Source organism: Podarcis gaigeae (assembly GCF_964106915.1).
Source record: "Podarcis gaigeae genome assembly, chromosome: 7".
NCBI classification, from domain to species: Eukaryota; Metazoa; Chordata; class Lepidosauria; order Squamata; family Lacertidae; genus Podarcis; species Podarcis gaigeae.
The window spans coordinates 34754832-34780190 of record NC_139683.1 but is presented as its reverse complement, the minus strand read 5'-3'; the positions used below and the strand labels follow the sequence as shown (position 1 = coordinate 34780190).

Sequence of the window (25359 nt, the reverse complement as noted above, 5' to 3'; positions counted from 1 at the left end):
GTAAAAAGACTGACTGGCCACAATAGACACATTTTTTACTTAAATGACTCTCCTAAATTCAGTGTGGAACTTTGTGATTGTGGCTGGGGAAAACTGAAACCTCAAAGGAATTAATTAAATATGGAATTTACAACTTGAAGAAAATAGTCCACATGTCTTGTTTCCACTGTGGCCATGATTTGGATTTTTATACTAAAGTCTTGAATCATGAAAAGAAGAGAGAGAGAGAGAGAGAGAGAGAGAGAGAGCAACAAACCCAAACAAAACAGAACAAACAAAATCTGGGCACTAAGAGATCTTGCAGTATCAAGCCAATGCAAACAGACTGCAACTGAGTACCCTTGTCAGATTATAATGGCACAATCAGGTTGCCAGAGCCCATGCCAGCAAGGGGGGCCAGACTCTGAGCTCCGCTTTAATAGTAAAGTAAATATCTAACCCTCCTAAAAGGAAAGTTCATCTTGAGAGACTGAGTTTAGGAAGATACACAAATTAGGACTTCCGGGTCGGCGCCATCGCCGAATGGCGGGCTCCCTCCGAGCTCCGGAGGGAGCCGGCTTGGCAGGGGCTGGGTCCTACCGCACCGGCGATGCGGGGACCCTTAAAAACCACGGCCAGAGTGAGGCCGTGGACATGGAGACTCGGCTGGCACCGTTAGCGCTCTCCCGACTCGTGAAGGAGCCTTTTTAAAGGCTACGGATCGGGTGCCGGGGAGAAGCGTGGTGCTTTGAGTTCTCTGCTATCCCTGCCGAGCGCAGCCGCATGCCATCCGGCGGAGAGCGCTGACTTCTTCTATTGAAAATTCGGCTCTAAAGAAGAACCCGTGAGTAATTGGAATATGGACTAAAAAAAAGGGGATAAATTTTTAAAATTCGGAGCGAACGGGGGAGGCGGAAAAAAGGAAGTCAGCCCACCCCTAAATTGTAGAAGAGCCAAAACAAAGGACTGGACAACTAAGATCGAGTGTAACCTTATCTTGCCGAATCAGCAACTTCGCGAGGGAAAATTATAAGATTGAGCTGGAGGAGAAAAGTGGAATTGTTTTAAAAAAAGCAACCCCCCCGGAATCCCTGGAGCGATTCGTGAAACTGCCTGGAGAAAAGCGATGGAGGTTTTGACAGCTGTCAAAGAGCTGTCAAAAAGGAAGATTAAAATAGAGACTTTGTTATGAGGACTTTGCCGGTTATATTTGTTATAAATTGAATATAAACTGTTTTAAATATCGGTCAACAAGCTACTTGGTCTGGTGGATGTGATTCTGGAAGGGAACTTTGTTACTGCAATCCACCTAGAGGAGCCGAGGGATATTGCATGTGTTTTTCACAGGAAATCTGAACAGTTGAATGGAACTTTTAATCTCCTGGGAAACTGCAGGAATGGAACATTATTTTGTCTACAGAGGTCTACACACTACAGGAAACAATGGAACTATTTGTTGGAAAATGAAAGGAACATGATGCAATGCTTTGCTCCATGAATAACAAGCCTCTGCAGAGACACTAGAAACTTTTGGAAAAAGAACATTTCTGTGGGAGAACAGAGAAATAAAAAGGAGGAGAATGATTGACAAGAACAAGGAAATAACAAGAACTGGACAGAACTGGGGGAACATTTGGGATATTCAGGTTTGACAAGCTTATGGATACAAAATTGGAGTTTTTACTCCTGGATATAAAAACCTGGATAGAAGAAATGGGCCCTTATTTGATAGACTCCTTCTACGATTGGACATCCGTAATTAAAGACTGGCAAAGAACCTGAGGGACATAGTGTAATGTGGGAACTCCAGGAAGATATTAGAAGTGGAGGGATAGGTGAAACGCAAAGGGGAAAGAGGGGAGGGAAAATTGGAATCCAAAGGCTGTAAAATTACTATTCATATTTATCTTATTTCCATCTGTACTATGTTTGAAAGGGGGAAACTCGTGGAAGGGTATAGATCGATCTTAGGGGATGAGAATTTGGATAAATTGGGTTATTGATGAAGAGTGTAATTTGGGGATAAGAACTTGTTGAATTTAATTGCTTATTTGGAAGATTTGGAACACAAGAGGGGGTAGGGAGGGGAAGTCCTAGTTATTGGCAAAAAGTTTATAGATTGGATTTAATTTGTTTTGATTTGTTTTAATTTGGAAAACCTTAATAAAAATTATTATAAAAAAAAAGGAAGATACACAAATTAGGAACAAAAGAGGAAAAGATAAAAACCAGCAGAATTAAACTACACTTAGCAGAGGCTCCAGACAAACAAACACAACCGGTGTCCAGCTAAAAGACCGACTTTTGTACTAAATTAGTGCATCTTTTACTGGGATCCGAACTCTAGCTGCAAAAGGAAATTACAATCCGGCCCCCAGCAGCTGAAAGAAATGCTTCTCTCACCTCAATCTTATACCCTCATGGCAACACTCCCATTGGCTATTGCTAGGTAGCAGGCACCCACCAAATTATCTGGGACTTACTTCAGAATAAACACGTTTAGATGTAGGTCTCTTAGTTTGGCCACTCCTTTTTATACAAGTACTTTAATACACAGGTCTAATTAATCCAGGATAAATATACCCTCGTCTGTTTATATATCTTTCATTCACAAACATATGCTGACAAAAGGGAGGGAAGCAGATATTTCATTTTTTTCATGCTTTGAAAATGTGTAAAAAAATACAGTTTTGTTTATTAACGATTGGATACTATCACTATATATATACACGCATACATACACATACACTCCTACCAACACCTTAGGTCAGGGGTTCTCAAAGGGTGTGGCAGGAGAGGAGGACAAGTGTGGCAGGAAGATTCAAGGACAATCAAAGAAATAAAGTAGTCATGTTCTGTGTTGTAAATCAAGCACTGCTATTTTGTTTTCCAATGTGTGTGGCACGAGCAAATTTGTATTCTGAAAGTGTGGCCCAGAGAAAAATGTTTGAGAACCACTGTCTTATGTAAACGTGTTTCAGCAGAGCTTTCATCGGTGGCCTAGTGTGTTATTTAAAACTCAACAGTTCCGCAAAATCAAAATGTGCATTTCAGGCTCAGCACTTCTGAAAGGAAAATCAACCACATTTCAATAACAAAAAAATCAGAGTCACTGACAGGCTTTAGCTTCTAATATATAACTACTTAAATGAGATTGGCACTGCACTTCAGTGCTTCATTATGTACAGGATTGAAGGGGAGAGTTTTGTCCTGCCTCTTTAAGTAATATTAGAAATCACACCCTATCACTGAGTATGAGTTCATTATTTTTGAAATATTATTGCTTTAGAAGTGTTAACCTGGGATGTTTTTTCCTGCAAAATTGTTTCATTTTTATAAATACCCTAGACCACTGATGAAGACGGCTGAAATGTACTTGGTTGATATTGTTACAATTTTTTCAAAGATTACCGGTACTTAAACTAACAAGCCTAAATCAAAATAGGTTTCCTCTGAAGTAGGATCCAGAGAGTAGGACTTGCTCCCATGTAAGATTTGCTTAGGATTGCAGTTTTGGTGAGATAGTAAGTAATTGGGGGGAAATGTACATCTCTTGAATTATAGTAATCTGAGGTAAATTTTGTGCCTGTAATGCTTTTTATCCTATCAGAGTTGAGAATATCTCTGCTGACAGCAGAGTTGTGGAACAGAAACTTGAAAATGTAAGATTTGGCAGTAGGATTGCCAAGCAACAGACAGCGTCCACCTGAAGTGGATGTTGACCATTGTTTCTTTCTGAGGAGTGTTCATATGGAGGGAAGTTTGAAGTCTGCCTCCTTCTCTGTGCCTGCATCAGCTCCCCTTCAGAGAGATGCAAGGAACAGAAAGAGGGGTGGAGGTTCAGTGGTTTTATTCCTCTGAGTGAAAGGCTAATGAAGGAAGCAATGGCAGTACTAGAAAAAATATGAGGGAGGACAAGAGAGGGCAAAACAAGTCTGAGGGGGAAAGTTCTGTAATAGGCATAAATTGTTAATGAAAATACAGAAAGCTTGTTCATTTGCTCAGGGCCTGCTATTGCCAGCAGTGCTCCTCAGTGGAGGTAGGGAGAAAAGTAGGTTTTTTTGGGGTGGGGTGGCTAGACACTTTCCCACTTTTGTCCTTTGGAGTGCCATCTCTATGACAGGGGTTCTAGAATCCCACTTAATCAGTTTACCGTCATCTTTCAGTCACTATGGGTGGGTACAGATAACTGTTTTGCCACAAATCTGCACATAATGTGCGGTAGGATCTTGACCACTTTTTATTGATAATAATAATAATAATAATAATAATAATAATAATAATAATAATAATAATAATAATACTGGATTTCTGGCTTAGTTTCCCCAGCCACTCTGGGCGGCTTCCAACAGAAGGTTAAAAATACATTAAAACATCAGTCATTAAAAACTTCCCTAAACATTAAATTAAATACATAGAGCCACTTATATCCTCCTGCTTGTAGGCTGAAAATCAGCTTGTGGGGGAGAACCCATAAGGTTAAACAGCTCCTCCTTTTGCTGTTGTGCTAGTCTTCAACTTAAACACACAGCCACCTCCAAGGACAGGCAAATGGCTTGTGTGAGGCTATGTTCAAGTGTGTTGTTGGATTCTTTTCACACAAACAACTTAGTTGGGTTTTTTAAATGCACCATTGCAAGAGAACTGTAACACATTGGTTTTGGCATGCCTGAAGAAGAGACAGAGCTACATTAGTAATGGCAGTAAAGGGTGACAATGTAGTGAGGTGGGCCATTGCAACATCAGTGTAGAAATGGAAGGGTTTTGAGGCCAGGATATAAAAGCATCTATAATAGAACTGTGGACCTGAGGGTGCTTTTTAAAAATGGAGCTTTTTTAGGAAGAAACCAAAATTGTTGAGCTTTTTGGGGGTTTTTTGCGTTAGAATATGTGTTTGCTCCACAATTACTCTGTTTTTTCATATTGAAATCCCTATCCCATTATATCCATGATGGAAAATGACACTTAAGAACTTAGATTTAAATCACCATTTAAATTTTCACCCTATCTGAATGTGAGGCACATATACATAGGTGTGACACTTTGGTTCTGTTTCTTGCTGAGCCCCCCGCATTTCAAATTGTTCAGCAACTGCCTAGTTGGTGGCATAGGGTTATATCCAGAGCTCTCTGGTGGGCAGATTATGCTACTGTTCCAGACAGAACATACAATTGGGACTATTTGAATGGGTATTTTTGACTTTATACCAAGCATAGTTCTTTAAATAGTGTTCCTTGTGCTTCATGACCAAGTGGGGATCTGAACTGTGGTCTCCCAGCATCTAGTCTGACACTTTAACCACTACAGTACACTGACTTTGGGTGGCCAAATTAAATGCAACTCTATTCACACTGAATGTCTTTTAAAAAGTGAATTGTGTGTGTGAGAGAGTCTCCGATTGGGACACTTGTGGGGAGTAAGTGTATTTTATCCCCCATTGCAGTCTTAATCTGGATTCCCATCCCCCCCCCCCCCATGACTGTTTTCATTGGTGAGAGGGAAGCTCCCACTGGATGGAACAGGAGTTTCCTAACACCCAGTACAAATAAGTGTAGATGTAGTGCTCACTGTTGGGACTGCAGAGAAATCAGAGTACTGGAAAAGCTAAAAGCCATGTAGAATATTTCTAACGTGCAGTTTTTACAGTTAAGATCATTAGATGCCCAACCCAAATTCCTTATGCATTATCTAATTTCCTCTTAATTACATAGAAGTCCAACTGAAATATGTTAGGATTTAAATACTTGACAAAACTGATACAGCAAGATGTTTCCTTTTAAAAGATTTATACTGCAATAATTTATTATAAATTATTTAAGACCAGAACATAATGAATATATTTTGCTTGTCCTTTAAAAAAAATCACAAGTAATAAAGATTCTACCCATATTGCTAAGTACACATCCACAAGACTAATGCTTTGGCTTGTAATCTAAAGCATATTCCAGTACTCGGATCTTTCTCCAGTATCTGAATAAATTAAGTAAAGCTTTGCATTATATCAAGGATCGCCAAACTTTTTGGACCAGTGGGTGCATTTTGAATGTTAAGTGCTATGAGAATCAATCACAAAATGACTGCCATGGGAGCATAGCATAGTGTAACATAGCTGTCATGGTGAACATTACATAACAAAGAAATTAAAGAGAGTCGTTATGATAAAGCTTTTCCCATAATTGTATTTCTCTAATAGAAAATGATTAACCTGTTGTATTTCTGCTTGTCTTACAGCCATTAAAAGGCACAAGAACCCTCTTTTCCCCTAATGCCAACCCCAACCAAAGCCTAGGCTGCCATCTTGTACCCACTTACCTGGGAGTAAGCTCCATTAAACACAAGGAGACGTATCTCTGTGTGGACATATACATTGTGAGGACAGTATACACTGCACCCATTTCAAAGAAAATACTTGGAAGGGTACCTGCACAATTTGCTTCATAAGTTTCTTTAAAAAGAAAGAAAGAAGAAAGCTCAGAGTTAGGGTAGGGGCCTGCCCAGGGATATCAATCAAGGCCTATGCAGGTGCCATGGCATCAACTTCTGTATTATATAATTCATTTTCTGTAAGTGCTAATTCTTACTGCATGTTCCATTTGTCTTGACCTGACTGACATATCAAATTCTTCCCCATAGTGTGTACCTGTGATCTAAGGGTATAGTACTGAAACAAAACCATTCAGAGAAAATGAAGCCAGACCTTCTCAGAATGAAGGAATTTGCATTGATTTATCTTGACAGAAGTGGTGGCCTTCAGAAATTTGTGAATGCCTGCAAATTATACAATGGTAGTATTTAGCAATTCTTAAAATTATAGTTTAAATCAGTATATGGGCAATGTTGATGGTTTTTACTTTCTACTCTTACAGATTCAAAGCAAAGTTATGCCATTTTCCGGTTTCCTATATTGATAAATCCATCTGATATTATTGAGTTGGATGCTACCCTTGGAAATTACATTTTGCATAAACCTGTGAAGGCCACTCAGATTTTTCAGTCTGTAAGGAATCTATATATTTTGGTGAAATTTCTTAATCACTCTTTTAAACTGCAGTTGCCTTATGAAATGAATTGGGTTTTAAATTATAGGTGTGTTTTACAGCAGTTAAAACACTGTCACTAATTCAGCAGCTACAGACTGAAGCTCAGGTAGGTTTGAACTCTGCTTTTCGTATTTATAAAACAATATAGCTTCACTGACCTTTTAGTTTGTTGCAATATTTCTTCTGAAATGCGTTCAAGGCATATCTTAATTATAGTAAGCTTCCTTGGAAGTAAGCCCTGTTGACTTCTGAGTTGGCATGCATAGGGTTACACTGTAGTATCTGTTATTTATAACTGGCATCATCATCATGGTATTTCTGTGTCTCTTTTTTTCAGATCAGCATAGTGCTGAAACTAACACATTTACCTTCCCTGCCCAGTTATATTTTCAGTCTTTGCAAATTTCCATTTGATTATACTTCTCAGAGATTTTATATGGCAGATGGAATAGTTGTTGCAATGTCCACTGTAACAAAATATACACAAGGAGCAAGATTTGTTTGTTGTGATGAAAACTGTCCATTTTCTGAAGGTACACCAACCTGGAATCTTGAATTCTATTATAACTTACTGACTTACACCAGTAAATCCAGCTTTTAAAAAATATATAAGCTTTTATAAGACATTGTATATAAAATCTAATACACTGCACGTTGCTGACATATTTGTGAGAGCTTTATAGACCTGTGATTTCTCATACTGGATACACATGAACATCGTTTCACAAACTGATTTTCCTACTATCAAGCAGATCATTGGCTGTAGAAGGGACTAGGAGGAGAAAGCAGAGAAGATAATTGATCTCTGTGTTCATAACTTTTATGCCTGTTTGTTGTGTTTAGATGCATCTGTGTGCCCTGCACTACACTGGCTATATCATTTGCTATTGACCATACCACTCAGCAGTAGTGTTCAGTGGATTGTTCTCCATCATATATTCCAAAAATTAAAAGATTATACTTCTCTTGTCTATCATGCAAATATTTCTGTTTGCTGGTGGACAATCAGTGGGATTCAGACATCTCCTTCTCCATGGACAGAACGTTCCATCCTCTCCTCTTCCTGCATACTGTTCTGGGAGTTCTTCTGACCCTCTACAGTGGATTTGGTGGAGATGTGGAGGAGGGGAGGGGAGAGGGGAGGCTCAGCAGGACCCATTACAATGATTTCCACTAGCATGGCAGGTCTTACCTGAATCTGACTATCATACCTTATAGTCAACTGGGGACTCTGTATTAAGATGGCAAAGCAGTGTGCCATTCAAACAACTCTAAAAGGGGATGCCAACTTTTTTGGCACGTGCCCCAAATGAATATTCTTTTCAAGTAGGTATATTATCAGAGATCATTTGGTGAAGATTAATTAAATTAAATTATAAACCAATATATAGCACTTTGTGAATGTTTAGAACTTTAAATATGGTGTTTTATACACTTCCCCTAGGATTTCAGTATATAAGAGTACATACTCCTGGAGCGACAGAATCTGCAACAGTGAGAAACAATTTTGTGTGCACTTTGTGTACTTCACCACTGCGGGAAGATATGAAATACAGAGTACTTGGTGGTAAACATTATATAGTAGTTATTAGCCCTAAATTATACCATTTCAAGAGCTATATTTTTATGCTGAGGTGTACTATTGGGCAACAAGAGAAGGAAAAAGCATGGAGGAGGGAGTTCAAAATCATCCCTACATTGAGTGAAGCTTATAATGTATGCCCATGGTTGCATTGGGACTCTGATAGACTCCCCACTTCCTAAGTCTGAATGTGTCTGAAATACAGATTTAGCCCAGTCTCTTAGCATTTTATAGTGTGTGGAAGAAAATCTAATTAGTAGGCTTATTTTTGAATTCACAAAGTTTCCTGAGGTTTCAGTGTCCCAGTAATACATGTTTCCATATGATAATTTCTTTCATCAGACTTTCACAAGCTTACAATTTAAAGACAAAATGCTAAAAGGGAAGGGGAAAAGATGGCTACCCCCATATGTCTGTGGGGACTGTCCTTTTAAACTCTGTACAATTCAGGAAGGGACAACACGTTAAGAAATACCGTCATATTCTGAGACCATTTTTAAACATTTTTTTAAATGTCAGTTGTGTCAACACAAAGGAGGTATTAGCTAGTTTAAGCAACTATAATGGGTCAGAGAAGAAAGGTCCCTTTGTACTTTTTGTTTGTACCTTGTACTTTTTGTTCGTACCTTGTACCTTGTACTTTTTGTTCGTAAAACTGGGTTTTTTAAAGGATTTTCGTAAAGAAATTGCCCCATGAACTGGACAAAATTGTCCCAGTTTTGTTAACATGAAACCAGCACAAGACAAAATTACCGTATTGGTCCAAATAGAAGCCACACCCGCAAATAAGCCGCACCTTTAAAATTCAAGGCTTAATTGTGAGTGTGGCCCGCCTCCCAGCACTACTGCCCTGAACAGGGGATGATGGGTAGCCAGCGCTCGGCACTCCATTCCCCAAGCTGGCGCCGGCGCCCGGTTTTGAGCGCACTGCATGCCCACCTCCTGGCACTACCACCTCCTGGCACTACCTTCCCAAGCCAATGCCAGGGGAGGTTTGGGAGTTGCGGGTGGGCTGCACACCATTGCCTGCACTGCTTCGGGGGGGGGGGCTTGTAAGTTCATGAATATAAGCCAAACTTTAATGGCCCGAATTTGGAAAAAGATGCTGGTTGTATTTGGAACCATACGGTAGCTTGATCCATCCATCCCAAGCCTGAATGCAGGTTTGGTGTTTGTCTTGCTCAAGACAAACCATGAGATGTAGCAAGGTTTGTTGTATGGCTTGCTGCTTGTGTTTTGTCTTGAGTAAACAAAACATGAGCCTGGGTTTGGATGACACACTAAGCCAAATCATGACATAGCTCTCAACAGCACCACAGCACATGCAGAGAAGGAGCAAAACAGCTGCAGTCTCCTCTCTGGGAACCCACACGTGCTAGTGTTTGCACTAAGTCATGGTTTGGTTTAACATTTTATGTGATTTAGATCACTTTATAACTTCACTTTTGTGACCGTTTTGTCAATAGAAGGTATAAAGCTTAGGAAGAGTAGTACTGTACTAAAGTATTTGAGTGGATATAGTTCTGACTGTTGGGATGATTTAGAATGCTTTTTCTTTAATAATACTAATCCCAGTTGGGCAAATGGCTTGAGATGGATTTCTGACTAATTTTTTAAAATGTAATCTTACGTTTTTCTTTTTTAAAGATAAGCAGGTTATTGAAATAGTTGATGCTAAAGCAATTAGTGCTTTTCAAGGATTTTCCAGCAGTAAAACCCCTTTCAGATTTCAATCTTTCACAGTTTTTCTAAGAGGTAAGTTTTGTGTTTAATATAAATTTTTATTATTAGGCTGACATGTGTGGCAGAATTCTGTTAGTCTAGCATGCGTTATACAAAATAGCATTTGGATGGAATAAATCTTTCACTTTCTGAATATATATGCCTATCAATCAAATGTGAATGTATAAGAAGAGAAGCTCATATATTAGTAAAGGGGTGTATGTGAAAATAAAATGTAGAGACTCTTTAAAAAATAAACACAATCTTATCTTGTCCTTGGAATTTGACTTCCTCCTTTCAGTTCATATGATAAAGCTTTTCTGTAAGAAACTACGTTTTGTAACATCCTTCCTCAATCTAGCTACTTCCCTTATTCTCTTGAGATCTCTGCCATTTCTGGTTTAAATAATTCATCTTCACAGATTTTAAAATAGGAGCCTATTTCTGTGCTTCGGTTTTTGTTGTTTTTAAATGGTTTGTTTCTGTCCTTTTGAGATATTCTACTGAGATTTTTCTCCTGCACACATCTAATTGAAATAAATTGAACAACATCTGCTTTGTATGAAATGCCCTGAAAGTGTGGTTTTTCTTGCTTTAAAAGTTTGCCTGAAGTCTTTTTTAAAAGCCTTCTGAACACAGTTGACTGCATGTTGAACCACTCAGAATAACAAAGTTAAAAGTGGATGAACCACAAGGCTGAAATAGGTCAATTATGAAAAAAGTAGCAAAGGGATGGTATTGGCAATATATAAAACACTACAAGTCCCCTTACCACAATTAAAGCTGAATGGGAACATGACATAGGATATGAAATAAACCCAACCCAATGGTCAAAGCTGTGGACTAAACCACCCTTTAAGTCCCTCTCAGGCAAGAGAAGAGAACTCATCCTGAAACTTATCTACAGGTGGTACCTAATACCACATAAGCTGGCGATGATACAACCAGGAGTTTCACCTAAGTGCTGGAGAGGATCCACTGGCACATGTGGTAGGAATGCCGCAAAATTCAATCTTTTGGGATAACAGTCTTACAAGAAATTTGCAAAATAACAAAACAGGTAATAGAAGCAACTCCAAAATTTGCCCTATTAAATTTCTTCCAAGGCAATAATGCACATTCACATGACAAAAAACTTATAAGCCACTTACTCTCAGCAGCTAGGAGTCTCATAACCAGACACTAGATGGACCTATTTGGGGTGTCCATGGACCACTGGTACCAAACTATATGGGAAACTGCCCTATGAGAAAAACTTATCAACAAACTGAAACTGCCATGGGACAAACAAAGGATGCCTTTACCCGTGTGGCTCCCCTTCATCACATACACAAGCCAACAAGGCAATGACTGATCCCCCGCCCCTGACAAGATATGAATCAGTATGGCTAATGTAACCTAACAATGCCCCCAACACACTACCAATCAACTGCAACCAACCATATCTTGGGCCCTCTGACCTCTTGTTCTGCCAACAAAAATAAGACACTTATCCAAGTGACACTGACAAAAACGCTCCACTCATATGCAAAAATGAAAGTTTAATGTCTCCTTCACCTTCCCCCTCTCCTAAATTTCTTTTCTCTACTTTTTCCCCTCTCTCAACCTCACATTGTCTACAACAAAAAAGTCTCAAGACTGATTGTATTTGATTTGTGTGAAGGATGCTACAATTTAAAAACAGAGACACTGAATGTACTTTTGTTACTTATGGAAAATATTTCAGTAAAAACATAAAAAAGAAAAAATATTGAAAGAGTAGATGGATTTGGTCACATGAGTGTAGCTTTGTGTTCAATCTTATAAAGAAGGAAGATGATGGGATGATGGGAATGGATCATTCCTAGAGGTAACTCTTATTTCTATCTTCATAAAGATAGTCTAGCCTTTATAGACCAAACTACATAAAGCAGTGAGCTGGGCAGAGCAATCCTATGTGACTTTTTGCAAGTTAGGGAAAACTTTCATCTTCAGTAAGCCATTTGGTTAACAAATTGCTGTTCTATTTAAGCCGGTTTTCAACTGTCCCTAGTTTTTGAAGTTTTTATTGCTTCCATGTTGTGTTGCTTCCTGCTGCTCCTTTACAGTGCATGTTTACCTGAACTTTAGTTCAATGGCCCTTACTCCCGGGTAAGAGCATTTAGAATTGCAATCTTAGTATCCATAACATTTAAAATTGTTTGTGATCTTTTTTCTGTTGTTAACTACCTAGCTTTTATGAATAAAAGCAGGCTATGTCTTAAGCAGATATATACACCCCTACATGTTTATTTGCTAATTTATAGATGAACTATCTAATAAAATGGAAATAGGAAACAGGTATAAAGTTATAGGAATTCCAGTCTGTATGCCCAGCTGCATACGAATCACACTTTCCCTGGAAGCCAACAGTATACATCTCTGTAATCTCACAGGTAAGACAAGGGGATAGTGGAAGTGGGTGTGCATTCAGTTCCTGATTGAACAAGTGGAGATTTGTGTGTGTGTGTGTGTGTATGTATAGCAAACTTTTTGGGACTTTCTGTATGATTGAAATTTGCTTCTTCCTCTCTCCCTCTCAAATATGAATAAACAAACTGTGAAAGTTGGTTTGAATAAATACATATCACACACAATTCACACCGTGTTTTAGAGGGCACTCTGTCTGCTATTTCAGTTGGATAAGAATTAAGTGAATGGTAATAGTAGTCAGAGAGTGCCCTCTACCTATTAATTTGTGATCCAACAGCATTTAAATGACTTCACATTTGAGATTTACTTTTAAATGTGTTTATAAAGCCTACATAGGGGACGCAGGTGGCGCTGTGGGTTAAAGCCTCAGCGCCTAGGACTTGCCGATCGAAAGGTCGGCGGTTCGAATCCCTGCGGCGGGGTGCGCTCCCGCTGCTCGGTCCCAGCGCCTGCCAACCTAGCAGTTCGAAAGCACCTCCGGGTGCAAGTAGATAAATAGGGACCACTTACCAGCGGGAAGGTAAACGGCGTTTCCGTGTGTGGCTCTGGCTCGCCAGAGCAGCGATGTCAAGCTGGCCACGTGACCCGGAAGTGTCTCCGGACAGCGCTGGCCCCTGGCCTCTTAAGTGAGATGGGCGCACAACCCCAGAGTCTGGCAAGACTGGCCCGTACGGGCAGGGGTACCTTTACTTATAAAACCTACATTGCCTTTTACTATCAATTATGCACTCTCCTGCAATTACATTTACAGTGGTGCCCCGCAAGACGAACGCCTCGCAAGACGAAAAACCCGCTAGACGAAAGGGTTTTCCGTTTTGGAGGCGCTTCGCAAAACGAAATCCCCTATGGGGTTGCTTCGCAAGACGAAAAAAATCTTGCATCCCCCCGCGGGTTTTTTTCGCTTTTTTCGCCCTTTTCTTAAGCCGCTAAGCCGCTTATCAGCTGTTCTGCTGATAAGCCGCTTAACAGCTGATCGCTGGAAGCCGCTTGACAGCTGTAGCGCTAATCTGCTAATCTGTCAATGGGCTTGCTTCGCAAGACGAAAAAACCGCTATACGAAGAGCCTCACGGAACTGATTAATTTCGTCTTGCGAGGCACCACTGTACACATTGCCCTAATAGTACTGGCGTCTTGTGCAGATTTTGTTCATTGGGGTTTCTTTGTGGACTTGCATTTCATCTGTAGTTCTGTGGTTATTCTGAGGTATCTGACTTTAGTCATACGGTTATGGTTTAGCCACATGTCTGCTTCTCTCCCCTTCCCCCACCCCAGCAGATTGAGTTTTCTCTTGATTAATGTTTGCTCTGATTGAGCACTGAAGAGCAGGTTTCCCTGGGAAAGGAGTAAGGCAAGATGAAAACGGCTCAGATCTGTGCCTAGAAAGCATGGGTCAAGGGGAAAACCACTCAGATCCAGGCTTTCTTGACACAGAATAAGCAAAAATGTGGACAAGCCCTTAGATATGTCTAGGTTAAGTCCATTGTTTGCAGTTGGGTGCTCAGAGTATGACTTGGTTGGATACCACATCATTGTAAAATGCCTTGAGTGTTATTTGTAGAAAAAATTATATACAGTGGAACCTCGGGTTGCGAATGTGATCCATGCAGGAGGCACGTTCGCAACCCGCAGCGCTGTGTCTGCGCACACGCGTGACGCAATTCGGTGCTTCTGCACATGCGCTAAAACTCAGAAGTAACCTGTTCTAGTTCTTCTGGGTTTCGGCGCATCCGTAACCTGAGGTACCACTGTAAATGTACAAACAATAGTTTGTACTTAATGTCATTTAGACATGAGGGCTAACTCACTGTAAACAAAGTCCATACATATTGAAATTGGGTATGGATATATTCTTTTGGATCTCGCCTGAGGATACAAGGCAGGATTCTCAACTGACAGCCTGAGCAAACAAAGCACTGCAGAATTGGGAAACCATATAATTAGACACAGTAGAGAATGGCCCAAGTAACAGGGGCCGTTGAAGGAATAGCCTATTTTCATTTAACAAAATGAAACTGATTTTAAAATGTTCACACCTGTAAACCTGAGAAGCAATCCTGTGAACACTACATGCATAAGATTGAGCTTAAGGTGGGTGTTTTTAAAACTGTTTTTATAGTTTTGTAATTACAAACGGAAGATGTGAAACTGAATATATTTATAAAAATTGTAAGATATGTTGTTCATATAGATTCATTTGGCTTTGGTGTGTTTTTGTATTAGGCCCTTCCCAGATCAGTGAAAAATTTAAGTATCTGCTTTCTTTGACTTCAAAGTCGTGTTGGAGATTTACAGCTCTTCTGGCCAATAGTTTTGCTTCACAAGTACTTCCACCAGGCATTAACAACACTCTCAAACTAGCTATATTGTTAAGTCTGGTACAGACAAGTGACAGAAATGACTTAACAGCAGATTACCTGGATATTTTGGTACTGACGAATGATTCGCTAATATTAGAAAGGTAACTAAGTGCTCTTTTCTTTAATAAGCAGATTCTCTCCCCCTTTTGTAGGATGACTGTGTATACCCTGTATGTAGCTTTGTGCAAAGAACTATGTTGTTACTGCAGTTGTTCCAATTTCTTATTTTGCTTTTAAAGGAGAATATGTGAGGTAAAACAATGCATATGCTTCTTTATTCCAAGTATAGAATTATTCTACTGAACTGCAATGTCATGTAAACTAAAATTATTTTTTAAAACACTTGATTTCTTTTCCAAATGTATTACACATCCATAACTAGGATATCTACTTTCCCCATCATCTAGAGTTATGAATTACAGTATTAGTCTTGTTCCACGGGGCATACGGCATATTCCATCTGGTGAAGTTTTTCCTACTGTGTCCAAAGATAAGCACGGAACTGGAACTGCGAGCATTCAGGCTAATAGTGCTTTGCTGGCCAAAGGGGGAGTATGCTTCCTTGGAGAATTATCTTCACATAGGAAGGATAAGCTTGAACAGTTGCAGTCAGGTAAACCAACTGAAAGTACCTAAAACCTGGCATACCTTATTTCAGTTATCCAAATGTCCAAATACACTTTGACTTAAAAGCTCCCTTACGCCAGGTTTCTGTCCATCACAGTGTTTTTTCCACAGTAAGAAATCAGAACTGCAACAGCTTTCTACACCTCAGAGGATATCACATTTTGTATGCGTGTGTAAACCCACTATGTTTAGTCACATGGGCTGGCAAATGACAATTGTTGCAGAAGCACTTTACTTGCCTTGATCAAATGCAACCCGTAGTAGTTTTCATATGAGAAAGAGCATAACACTGGGATATTGTTTGTCTGCTAGCAGGGCAATGTATTGATAAAGAATAATTCTTTTAATCATTAAAAAATAAAAAATAACTAAGGTGACATTCAACTGTGCCCATAGCTAGTGGAAAGGACTTCTGCTTGTGCAATGAGGTCCCTTCCACACCTGGCAGCTTCCACATTTCCACCAAATCTTCTGTTGTCATATCTGGAGGTCCCTGGAGCTGATGTGGGGGAGAGCATATGTGGTGGATACAGGGGAAAAGATTGGGTATCACCACTACCTTCCAAGATAGAAATTAGTATATTATTCACCAATTTCTATGTCTTTCAAAATAGGGAGCAGTATATCAACCTATTCTCTGCTACATTTTGATATGCAGCATGTCCAGTGCATTTCTGTAATTTGAATATATAGCATGTGAGCTATCTTCTTTAAGACAATGGTACTATGTTGTTTTCATTCTTCAAAGACCTATTTATAGTGAACTAGATTTTAAGTAGTCTTTATTGTCTGACTTTACAAGTACTTGAAGGAAGAACAACTACTATATTCATCCCTGGAAAGAAATATGGAGAAGAAATTGATCAGCATGTTACCCTTCCAATTCAAACCAGTTTTTGGTCATTTATTGATGTGGATGCTTCTTGCAAAAAACATATCCAAGGAGATAATACTCTAATAGGCCAAATGGTAACTAACGTTTCTTTGCTAGAATTGCACAATGACATTAATTAAAAATACCTAATAGCTTTTAGAGTGACATCGATATACAAAATTTGCAGCCACTTTCTAGAAAGTTATTTCCTCCAGTAATGCAATCTATTTCCATCAGTGAATTGAGGTAGCTTCTACAATATTAAAACTAGGACTATAGTGCATGCATGCGTTAAATAGACAAAGAGTGCTAAATGAAATGTTCCAAAATGCCTTTCTCAGAAAAACCACTGAATTTTACGTTTTTTCTAGATACCCTCAGTCCCAAATAATTCACTTGCTGATTTTGTCTGGAAACCATATGAAATTCTGTTCTGAAATATAAATATTGCTTTTGTCTAGGATTTAAGCTTTATTTCAGCTAACGTTATAGATGCTTTTTGGCTTCTGATACACTGCAATGAATCAGCATTTTCCAATCCAGTTCTTCCTGTTGTGAATCTCCTTTTAAAAAAGGCCATCAATCCAGAAGATGCAGTCTATGTTATCTCCAAACAGTTTGGAACACAAGATTATGAGGAGGTAACTAGACATTATGAATTGAACCAAACAAGAGGGGCGGTTTGATAAGCTGCTGTTCTATCAATCATATTTCAGATTATGTGCATTTGAATAATCAGGATCCCTTTTGTTCCTCTGCTACTTTAACTTCAATTTATACAAGTAACCAACTTACAAAATTTATGTTACGTGTCTAACTAGACATATTTGCTAAAGGACTCTTTGCACTTTATCAAATTCAGACAATTTCAATGTCCAATATTCAGAATAGGAATGAGAACTTTTCTTACACTAAATTTACATCTTTAGTAAAGCTGTGAAATCCAACAGTGGCTTCAAAATACAAGTGAAAAGAAGCAAGGAAGGTGTTTGACCCAACACTTACTTGACTGCAGAACGGTGTACCAACCGTGCTAAATCATGAGTATCTTAACTTCCACGGTGATTGGTGTAAACTGTCTTAAGCGCTTAGGAAATAGGTTGAGTTTGTATTTATGCAACCACTCATATAATCCACGTTTTTTCCTATTTTAAAATCATGTTCTTTGTAATGTGAAAATATGTCAAGAATAATGAATTGACAAATTATTAATATTTTAATGAAAATTGTGTCTTGGAAAATACTTTTTAAAATGATACACCTGAAAGTTAAAGATCACTGGTAAATCTAGTGATTTTTCCAAAGAATTCATAAACCAATGAAATAATTTATGTCATTTTAGTTCCTTGCTTTCTCCAAAAATTTGCATGTGGAACTCTGTTCAGAAGCAGAAAGGCTGATTCACGGTTACTACTTAGCAAGTCGCAGAATCAGAACACACCCTGTTCATGGATCAAATCTCTCAGCAACTGCACTGAATATCTTGTAGGTTTTCATTTACATGCCAAGTATGTGTTCTTCAAAATTTGTTTTTAACCTGTGTAATAATTCTGCACAAGTAACTATGACAAACCCAAATCTGATGGCTATAAGCCAAAATATCCCTTTGTTTTCCAAAAGCTGGGGGGGGGGGGGATAGGATCAGTCATTCCACCATCACCATGTTCCTAATACATTTCCCCTTAGCTATGCAAGTTTTAGACATGGGATTGTTCAGTTCCTGTTTCTTAAATTGCAATAGCTTATCTGTATAAGTTACATGTGAACAAATGTGTAATTTCAAGCAGCACTAATCCTAGATTTTGTAAAAAAAATAATAAAATTTAAGAGCTCAAAAGCCATTTTATATAACTTTCCGTTTTGTAACATTTCTGAATATGATGTATCAGTTTAAACTTGATTCTCATAGCCAGTTTTTCAAGAGAAGTCATAAGCTCCTTCCAAACCTCACAAACAGTAATCTAATAGAGTAATCTAATAGATAACGTATTATCATTAATACATAAAGATCTATGTATACATTAACAATTGGACGTGCACAGTAGAGGATATTTGCCTTGTGCACTATAGCTATTTTAACCACTATGGCTCCATCAGCCTAAAACCACACCTCTATTTGTACTAGTAATTGACCTGAATTATATCAAAAATACGCAAGTCCCATTTCTCCCCATACGTGTCTGTAGCAGCTACATTTCTCTGTGTGTAAAGATTCATACAACCTCTCTGGCAACAGACTTTCAGTTATTAAAATTTTATACAACTGATTTAAAATTATTAAATTTATGTTTGTACTGTAGGATTTCACTGTCTAAAGCACACGCTAAGCTGAGTTTAAGAACAGAAGTACTTGAAGAAGATGTTTTGATTGCTGTATTACTATTTGAATCATCTCTCACTTTAAAATATGGTATAAACCTTTTAACTGAACCTTTCTTAATGACGGCTATTAAAATAACCACGTAAAATCCTTAAACACAGGGTGCTTTTATGCTTGGGCTGAAAGGCAGAGCTCCAAATACCAAATGTCTGGTTACCTCTCAAGGTTCTGCTTGTCCACCCCAAGTCTCATTTCCATGGATGAGATTTCTCTTCCCTTCCTTATGTGTTGACATCACCATCTATGGAAGAGTCCGCACTGAAGGGCACTGTTATGAACTACACACTTGACGTTCCTGCATTTGGTTCCTATAAAGAGCCCCTCTTTCTCGCACAAAATATATTGTGTCTATCTTGACCTAGATGCCACTGGAATGAGTAAATTCAGAGAAGTGTCCAGTGCATCATCTAGTCTGCTTTTGTGCGATAAATTTCAATTACTGCTATTCAGACTCACAACTCCAGGTACTCCTGTAGGATACTGATCACGTGGACCTATTTCAATTGAATATGCACCCAGGATATGAGACTAACAGCTTTAGTTGATAAGTTGAATTGGGTGTGTCTTCATGCACTCATATTAGCTCCCTTGGAAACAGCATCCTTAAAATGAGCGTTTAAAAAATGACAGGCCACCTTTAAAACCAGAAATATATTTATTAGTACAGTGACAGAGAAAGATTGAATGAGGCCAATTCTAAGAACCAACTATATTTTTGCATATAAAAAATCTTAACATCTGAAAGTACTTATAGATGGAGAAACATTCTGCCCATACTTACTGTGTTCAGAAACCTGTTACCTACATGGATGGCTATCACTGGATATTTTGATGTGAAATTTCAATTGATGTAAATCACATTTTCAATTACACTCTATCATTTTCTAGTTAAAATAAATTATACAAATTTATTCCTCTACTTTTATTTTCCCAGGTGCTTCTGTGTTTTGTGTGGCCCCAAATGCTGTGTTTCCATTTGAACTCAATAGTGAAAACTCTCTGAATCAAAGGGATATTTACTTGATGCAGTGCCATCAACAGTTGAAACAATTTGTTGCTACATATGGACCTGCAACAGATGTTCTTATTAGCGAAGATTAGTATATCTGTAAAATAAGGTCTATTTTTAAAAATAAACTTGAATGTGTAAATAGTTGTAAGATCAATTCATGTAGTTCTTAATGTTTGTCATACATACATTTTGAGAGTCAGCAAAACTGATTTTCTCATTGTCACATTATAACACTGGAAATATGGAGGAAGCAATGCTTGGTCACAGAATTGTACTATTTCAGACATTGCTTTTCCTTTCTAGTCTTGCATTTCTCAGGGCGGGGAGGAACAGAGGAAGAAAACATTTTCCATTTTGTGAAAAGGGATGTATGACCTTGGTTCCTGTTATAGCCTCCCAAGTTTTGTGAAAGAATAAGAGCAGCTTTTACTATGAATGTCTTAAATGGAGTGTAGTTCAACTCACTATTGCTATATAGACTATGTGGGAAAATAGTCTCTTAAATATATTATTATTACTACTATTATTAATAATTTTTCTATTTATTACCCACTCTTCACTGTAAGGTCCCAGGGCAGGTTATGGCATTAAAAACAATTATTAAGAACATATTAAAACAATGAAAGGGTTTTCAATATCCTGAATAACAATGTTATGGTTACTTTCTTTGGGTATGTCCCATGGGTGTACACTTGTTCACACTTCCACTTGTCACATTGCTTTCCACTCTATACCACTGAATCGGAGCAAACATCAATCAGGTTTTCTGGTGAAAATGGTGGGGCAAATGGAAAATCTCTTGGGTCCATGCTTTGTAGTCAAGGAACAAGCAGCAGCATGGATAAGCCCTAACACTTTTTCTCAATGGGGGGGGGGGGAAAGATGGTTGCATATAAGGCATACTTTAGAACATCAAATATAAAATATTTGTGGTTTAAGGACTGAATGAAAATCAGTTTTCTAAATTTCAAAAGATACTGAATTTCAAGCATTACTGTCAACTGCATCTAGCAGGAAAAGAATGCTGAATTTGATGGGCCTTTGGCCTGATCCAGCAGAGCTGCTCTTATGCCTTCAGTATTCAGACAGAATGGCTCCCTTTCATAATTTAATCTTCTTAGCTTTATCTCAAAAATTTCTTATTACAATAAAATAAAATTTCTTTTTCATATAACATTTGCAAAACACTCAAGTTTGGTTTCTTATACATGGATTACAGGTTTAGTGAACGACTACCTCAAACTTGCAAGCAGCACTTTCATGGTTGAAAACGATTTGACAATCTGGTCTCATTTCTGAATACATCCGAATTCAGGAAGGCACACAATCAAAACATCCACTGCAATAAAAACAATTAACATAACTTTATAATGTTCTAAGTAATTATGTTACTTGGGCCATTTAAAGCTTTACTGGCATCTCAGAATTAAGAAATACACATCAGCATAAATTCAGATGGGTAAACGGCAAAAGGAAATCATCACTGTGCCAGCAATGCAATTTTTAATATCTATACAATGGAAAACATGACTTCCTAAATTAAACTATTTCCATGGCTTTGTAATTGCTTGCAGAATGAACCCTCCAGTTTTTTTTTTCAAAAGCAGGGAACAAGAAAAGTCATATACATAACAATCTGAGGTTGTATGAAGTGTCATCAACCTCCCAACAATGTTTACTGAAAAGGAATAGTGTACAAGTAAATTTAAACTCAAACTATGGGTCTATTAAAAACTAGTTTTACTAAAGCACTTAGTTAAAATTTTAAAGAGTAACACTTACCATTATCCATACTTTAGGGGTCAACAGGGCATCTTGACAGACCTAAACTAACAGAATAATAAGACATTTATAGATAACCAGCTGAAAATACTATTTTAAAAATGTCAACTATGTAACTAATTGTTTGGCTTGTACAAAAGTTGTCTTTTATCTCAAATATATACAAACGGGATCCGTTCCAGAGGTCCGGCCGTATCCCGAAAATTCCGTAACTGGAGGACTGCTTCTGGGTTTGCTGCAGCCGTAACCCAAAGATTCTGGAACCTGGAGGTTACGCAACAAGTCATCATGCTAGTCTTCCCCTGCAAAAGAATAATTTTATCATTGAAAAGTAATTTTCACAGATCCTTCAATTTGTGAAGCACCGGGGGGGGGCGGGATCTTGCCCATGGAAATACTACTTTATACCAAATGCATAATCATGGTTGGGTGTTTTAGAAATATTTTAGCACAATCAGCACAGATGCAAGGAGCTTATGGACTGTTTACAACCTTGACCCTGTATTTGTTGTTCCAAATTTCCACAGCTGCATGCAAGCACACAAAAGTTAGAAACTAGTACTAGCTCTGTCCCAATCTGTAGGGATTTGAGGCTATTGAGGTTAACAGGGATAACTTTTTAGGTGTACCGTGGTACCTCAGGCTAAGTACTTAATTCGTTCCAGAGGTCCATACTTAACCTGAAACTGTTCTTAACCTGAAGAACCATTTTAGCTAATGGGGCCTCCTGCTGCCGCCATGCCGCCGGAGCCCAATTTCTGTTCTCGTCCTGAAGCAAAGTTATTAGAAGCACTATTTCTAGGTTAGCGGAGTCTGCAACCTGAAGCGTATGTAACCTGAGGTACCACTGTACCTTGAATCAACTGTTGTCTGACAACAGAACACATGACTAAACTTACCCCAAAAATTTATCACTCACCCTTGAGATCTTGAATTTGCATGAGATGCTACAGCATAAGGCAGCAGTATGAAGTGGAGAGCAAGTCTTTTTGTAGGTAAAACTGCTGTAAGGTGCACCCAAGATCCAGACTTCGCCCTCTTAGGACTCCTAAGCCAACAATATTACAGTGGTACCTCAGTTCTTAACCCGAGGTACCACTGTTTTCGTAATTTGAATCAACTTACCTTTTATAATTTGCGTAGTTTTGGTTTTCCCCGCAGAATATTTTCGTGCAATGGCAGAGTCCGGGAACATGTCAGCTACACACTTTTTGAAGTCGTCGCAGAAGGTGAAAGAAATGTTGTGTTTGGCACACAGCATGGCCATTTTAACCTCTGCATTTCTGACCTGGTCAGCCTCTGTGGTATTCCTAGTCACAAATGTGGACATCGTCGGGGCATGTTTCTGTGCCTCTAGCCCGCGCTTGTGCTTGGCCGATTTTTTATGCTGAGTGACATCGGTCCTTCCCCCATGGGAGACACTAAAACTGCAACTGCAAATTGTGCAGAATGCATGACCATGCCCCACTCTGCTCTTCTTCAAGAAGCTAAATTCCTTTTCCCATTTCTCACGATACTTGCACAGCCTCTTTGCTTTTTTCAAAGGAATGTCTTCTTCTCCACCTCCATCCATCTTTCTTTGTTTGAAAAAGAAGAAAAGCAACACATCAGAGTAGCTACAAATGCAATTTGCAAAGTGACTGCTCTCCTGTAGCAATCCTATCTCCTCCACATTCATACGTGGAATTTGACTGGAGTAACACATGACTGGAAAGGTTTGCAGTTCCAGAAACATAGGTGTGCACTGCCTCAAAATAAAAAGAAGTGAACAAATGAAGACTCACTGGGGGGGCATTGCTGAAAAAATGTCAACTTTGTAACCAGAGGTTCAACTGAATAGAATCTGAATCACATGCACCACAAGGCCTATGCAGCCTCAACTTAAGATGGCTCCCTGGCCTGGCTTTGCAGCAGCACGTGCAACAAAATGGCATCCAGCGTTCAAAACCCCCCTCAGGTTGCATTAACTAGCCACCCACCCACCCACCCGTGACAGCCTCCCCCCCTCGCCATGAGATCTCCGCCCGCCATTTTAGTCAACCAGCTCCTTTCCTTTTCCCCACAGCAGTCAATCAAAGGTGCCTCCAAAACAAATCCAAAAGCCCCCCCCTCCCATGAGATCGCCACCCGCCATTGTACTCAACCAGCCGCTCCTTCTCTTTTCCCTATGTGCCCCCGCTCCAGACAGACCTTATCCCCAGCAAGAGTGAGTGCGCCGTTGATGTATCCATCCGATTTTGAGCACAGGTACGTTCCGAGCCCCTCCAAGCCAAAGGCCCAAAGGCAGAAAGCCCAGCCAGCAGCCAAACGAAGCCTCAAGTGGTGGTTCCCACAGCGCAGCGACCCAGCAAAGGGATACAGCAGCAAGGAAACCACACCACTGGGAAGCGCTGAAGCAAAGGCGAGTCCCCAGGCAAGGCATGCAAGCTCCGCCCCCCAGTCGTTCTCAGACTCCTTATTGGTGAGCAACACAGCCGAGCAACGCAGCTGAGGAGCCTCCCTGGCCAGCAGGGAGAGAGAGGAGCTGCTTCCTTTGAAATCTGGGAAATTTACGGGATATCTAACAATCATGGATAGCAGCGGGAAGCAGCAGGAAATGGCACTGGAATAAGGGAATTTCCCGCAAAAAAAGTGAAGGTTGACAGCTATGCTCCTTTCATCCATGGAATGCTTTTGATCCAGTACAGGAATCACACTGGCAGGCAGGAGCAACTTTTGCACATTTCCCCACTCCTTTCCACAAACTTCTCTCCCTCCCAGACTGTTTTGGAGGGTCCCCCAATCTTCCAAAGTAGATTTTTAAAAGGAGTAACGGGGATTAGCAAAGGTTGTCTGTCTCCACCACATCCTATTAATGGAAACTCCACTAGGTGGATACTCCCAATGGCAGAAGCAAAATCTGGATCCAAGCCAATATGTCTGTTATCCTCAGCAGCTGTTGCCTTCAAAGCATATTGCTACTTCCCATACAAAGCATTTTGCCAAAGTCTACTCAACCTTTCAGACATACATTGGCTGTGATGTGGCTACTGCCATTCATGAACACAAACTGCAAGGCAATTCATCTATCCATTTCCTCTCATTAATTAAAGAGCAGAGAAGAGTAGATGGTACTAATATAGGAATCTACCTGTACCAAATGTTGGTTTGCTGGTCCCCTGAAAGTTACCGGTACTCATTTCTTAAGCTTGGAATTGAGTTGCTCTAGGAAAGGGTAGCTATGCCTCAGTTCACCCAATCAGTAGATGCTAAAGTAAGTTGCTTTAAATTGTTAATATATTTTCTCAGTTTTGTGTGCTTTCATTACAAAGAAAGCTCATATATGCAGTATTCTTAAGTGTTTATGTTGTTATACCTTGTTGGTTGAAACAACAATGGAATCCCAGACAAATTACTCTGAAGCTACTGGGCGTAAACATAACAGTAGATTCCATTGTTAGAATATGGTGAGAGGAACTGCGAAGGCCATTAGATCCCAGTTCCAAAAATCATTATGGGGTGGTGTCTCCTTGCAAAGTTAAAAGATTTTATAGAAACACCATGTTTCCAAAG

General features: G+C 39.3%; 2 protein-coding genes and 1 long non-coding RNA gene across 22 annotated transcripts in view; 1 reads left to right on the top strand and 2 right to left on the bottom strand.

The window, feature by feature from the left end:
- The first annotated feature begins 90 nt into the window (after positions 1–90).
- MCMDC2 (minichromosome maintenance domain containing 2) lies at positions 91–20179 on the top strand. 18 transcript variants are annotated; one of them, XM_083747766.1, is made up of 16 exons: positions 3689–3817; positions 6211–6542; positions 6613–6764; positions 6846–6976; positions 7066–7125; positions 7357–7552; positions 8464–8586; positions 10249–10356; positions 12609–12737; positions 14996–15233; positions 15540–15745; positions 16562–16728; positions 17095–17274; positions 17976–18118; positions 18934–19043; positions 19948–20179. In XM_083747766.1, exons 3-16 carry the CDS (start codon positions 6665–6667, stop codon positions 20112–20114), a joined length of 2058 nt encoding a protein of 685 aa, XP_083603892.1. In that variant the 5' UTR covers positions 3689–3817; positions 6211–6542; positions 6613–6664; the 3' UTR covers positions 20115–20179. The 18 variants fall into 18 exon arrangements, with proteins under 18 accessions (XP_083603884.1, XP_083603881.1, XP_083603894.1 ...); XM_083747764.1 differs by lacking the exon at positions 3689–3817 and adding an exon at positions 4536–5168; XM_083747758.1 differs by lacking the exons at positions 3689–3817; positions 6211–6542 and adding an exon at positions 91–421.
- On the bottom strand, positions 12802–14025 carry LOC310848740. Its single transcript, XR_014566569.1, has 3 exons — positions 13874–14025; positions 13474–13507; positions 12802–13102 (listed from the first exon to the last, which is right to left on the bottom strand). It is a non-coding gene; the product is annotated as an uncharacterized lncRNA (long non-coding RNA).
- LOC310848689 (uncharacterized protein) overlaps positions 16527–25359 on the bottom strand; it is a 13153-nt gene continuing 4320 nt past the window's right edge. Inside the window, exons 2-5 of one of the 3 annotated variants that reach the window (XM_083748123.1) lie at positions 22933–23384; positions 21808–22109; positions 21262–21364; positions 16527–19615 (exon numbers count right to left, since the gene is read on the bottom strand). In XM_083748123.1, coding sequence (XP_083604249.1) covers positions 22099–22109; positions 22933–23384 — 463 coding nt within the window. In that variant the 3' untranslated portion in view covers positions 16527–19615; positions 21262–21364; positions 21808–22098. Of the gene's footprint in view, positions 19616–19649; positions 21365–21807; positions 22110–22932; positions 24743–24817; positions 25349–25359 lie in introns of those variants that run through there. The other 2 variants (XR_014566511.1, XM_083748122.1) reach the window with 2 other exon arrangements.

Excerpts from the sequence above, each read along its gene's own strand:
- MCMDC2 (XM_083747758.1), top strand. The coding sequence starts at position 6,665 with ATGAAGCCAGACCTTCTCAGAATGAAGGAATTTGCATTGATTTATCTT. Across the intron at positions 17,275-17,975 it reads GAACACAAGATTATGAGGAG|TTCCTTGCTTTCTCCAAAAA; the intron begins GTAACTAGACAT and ends ATGTCATTTTAG. Across the intron at positions 19,044-19,947 it reads ATCTCTCACTTTAAAATATG|GTGCTTCTGTGTTTTGTGTG; the intron begins GTATAAACCTTT and ends TTATTTTCCCAG.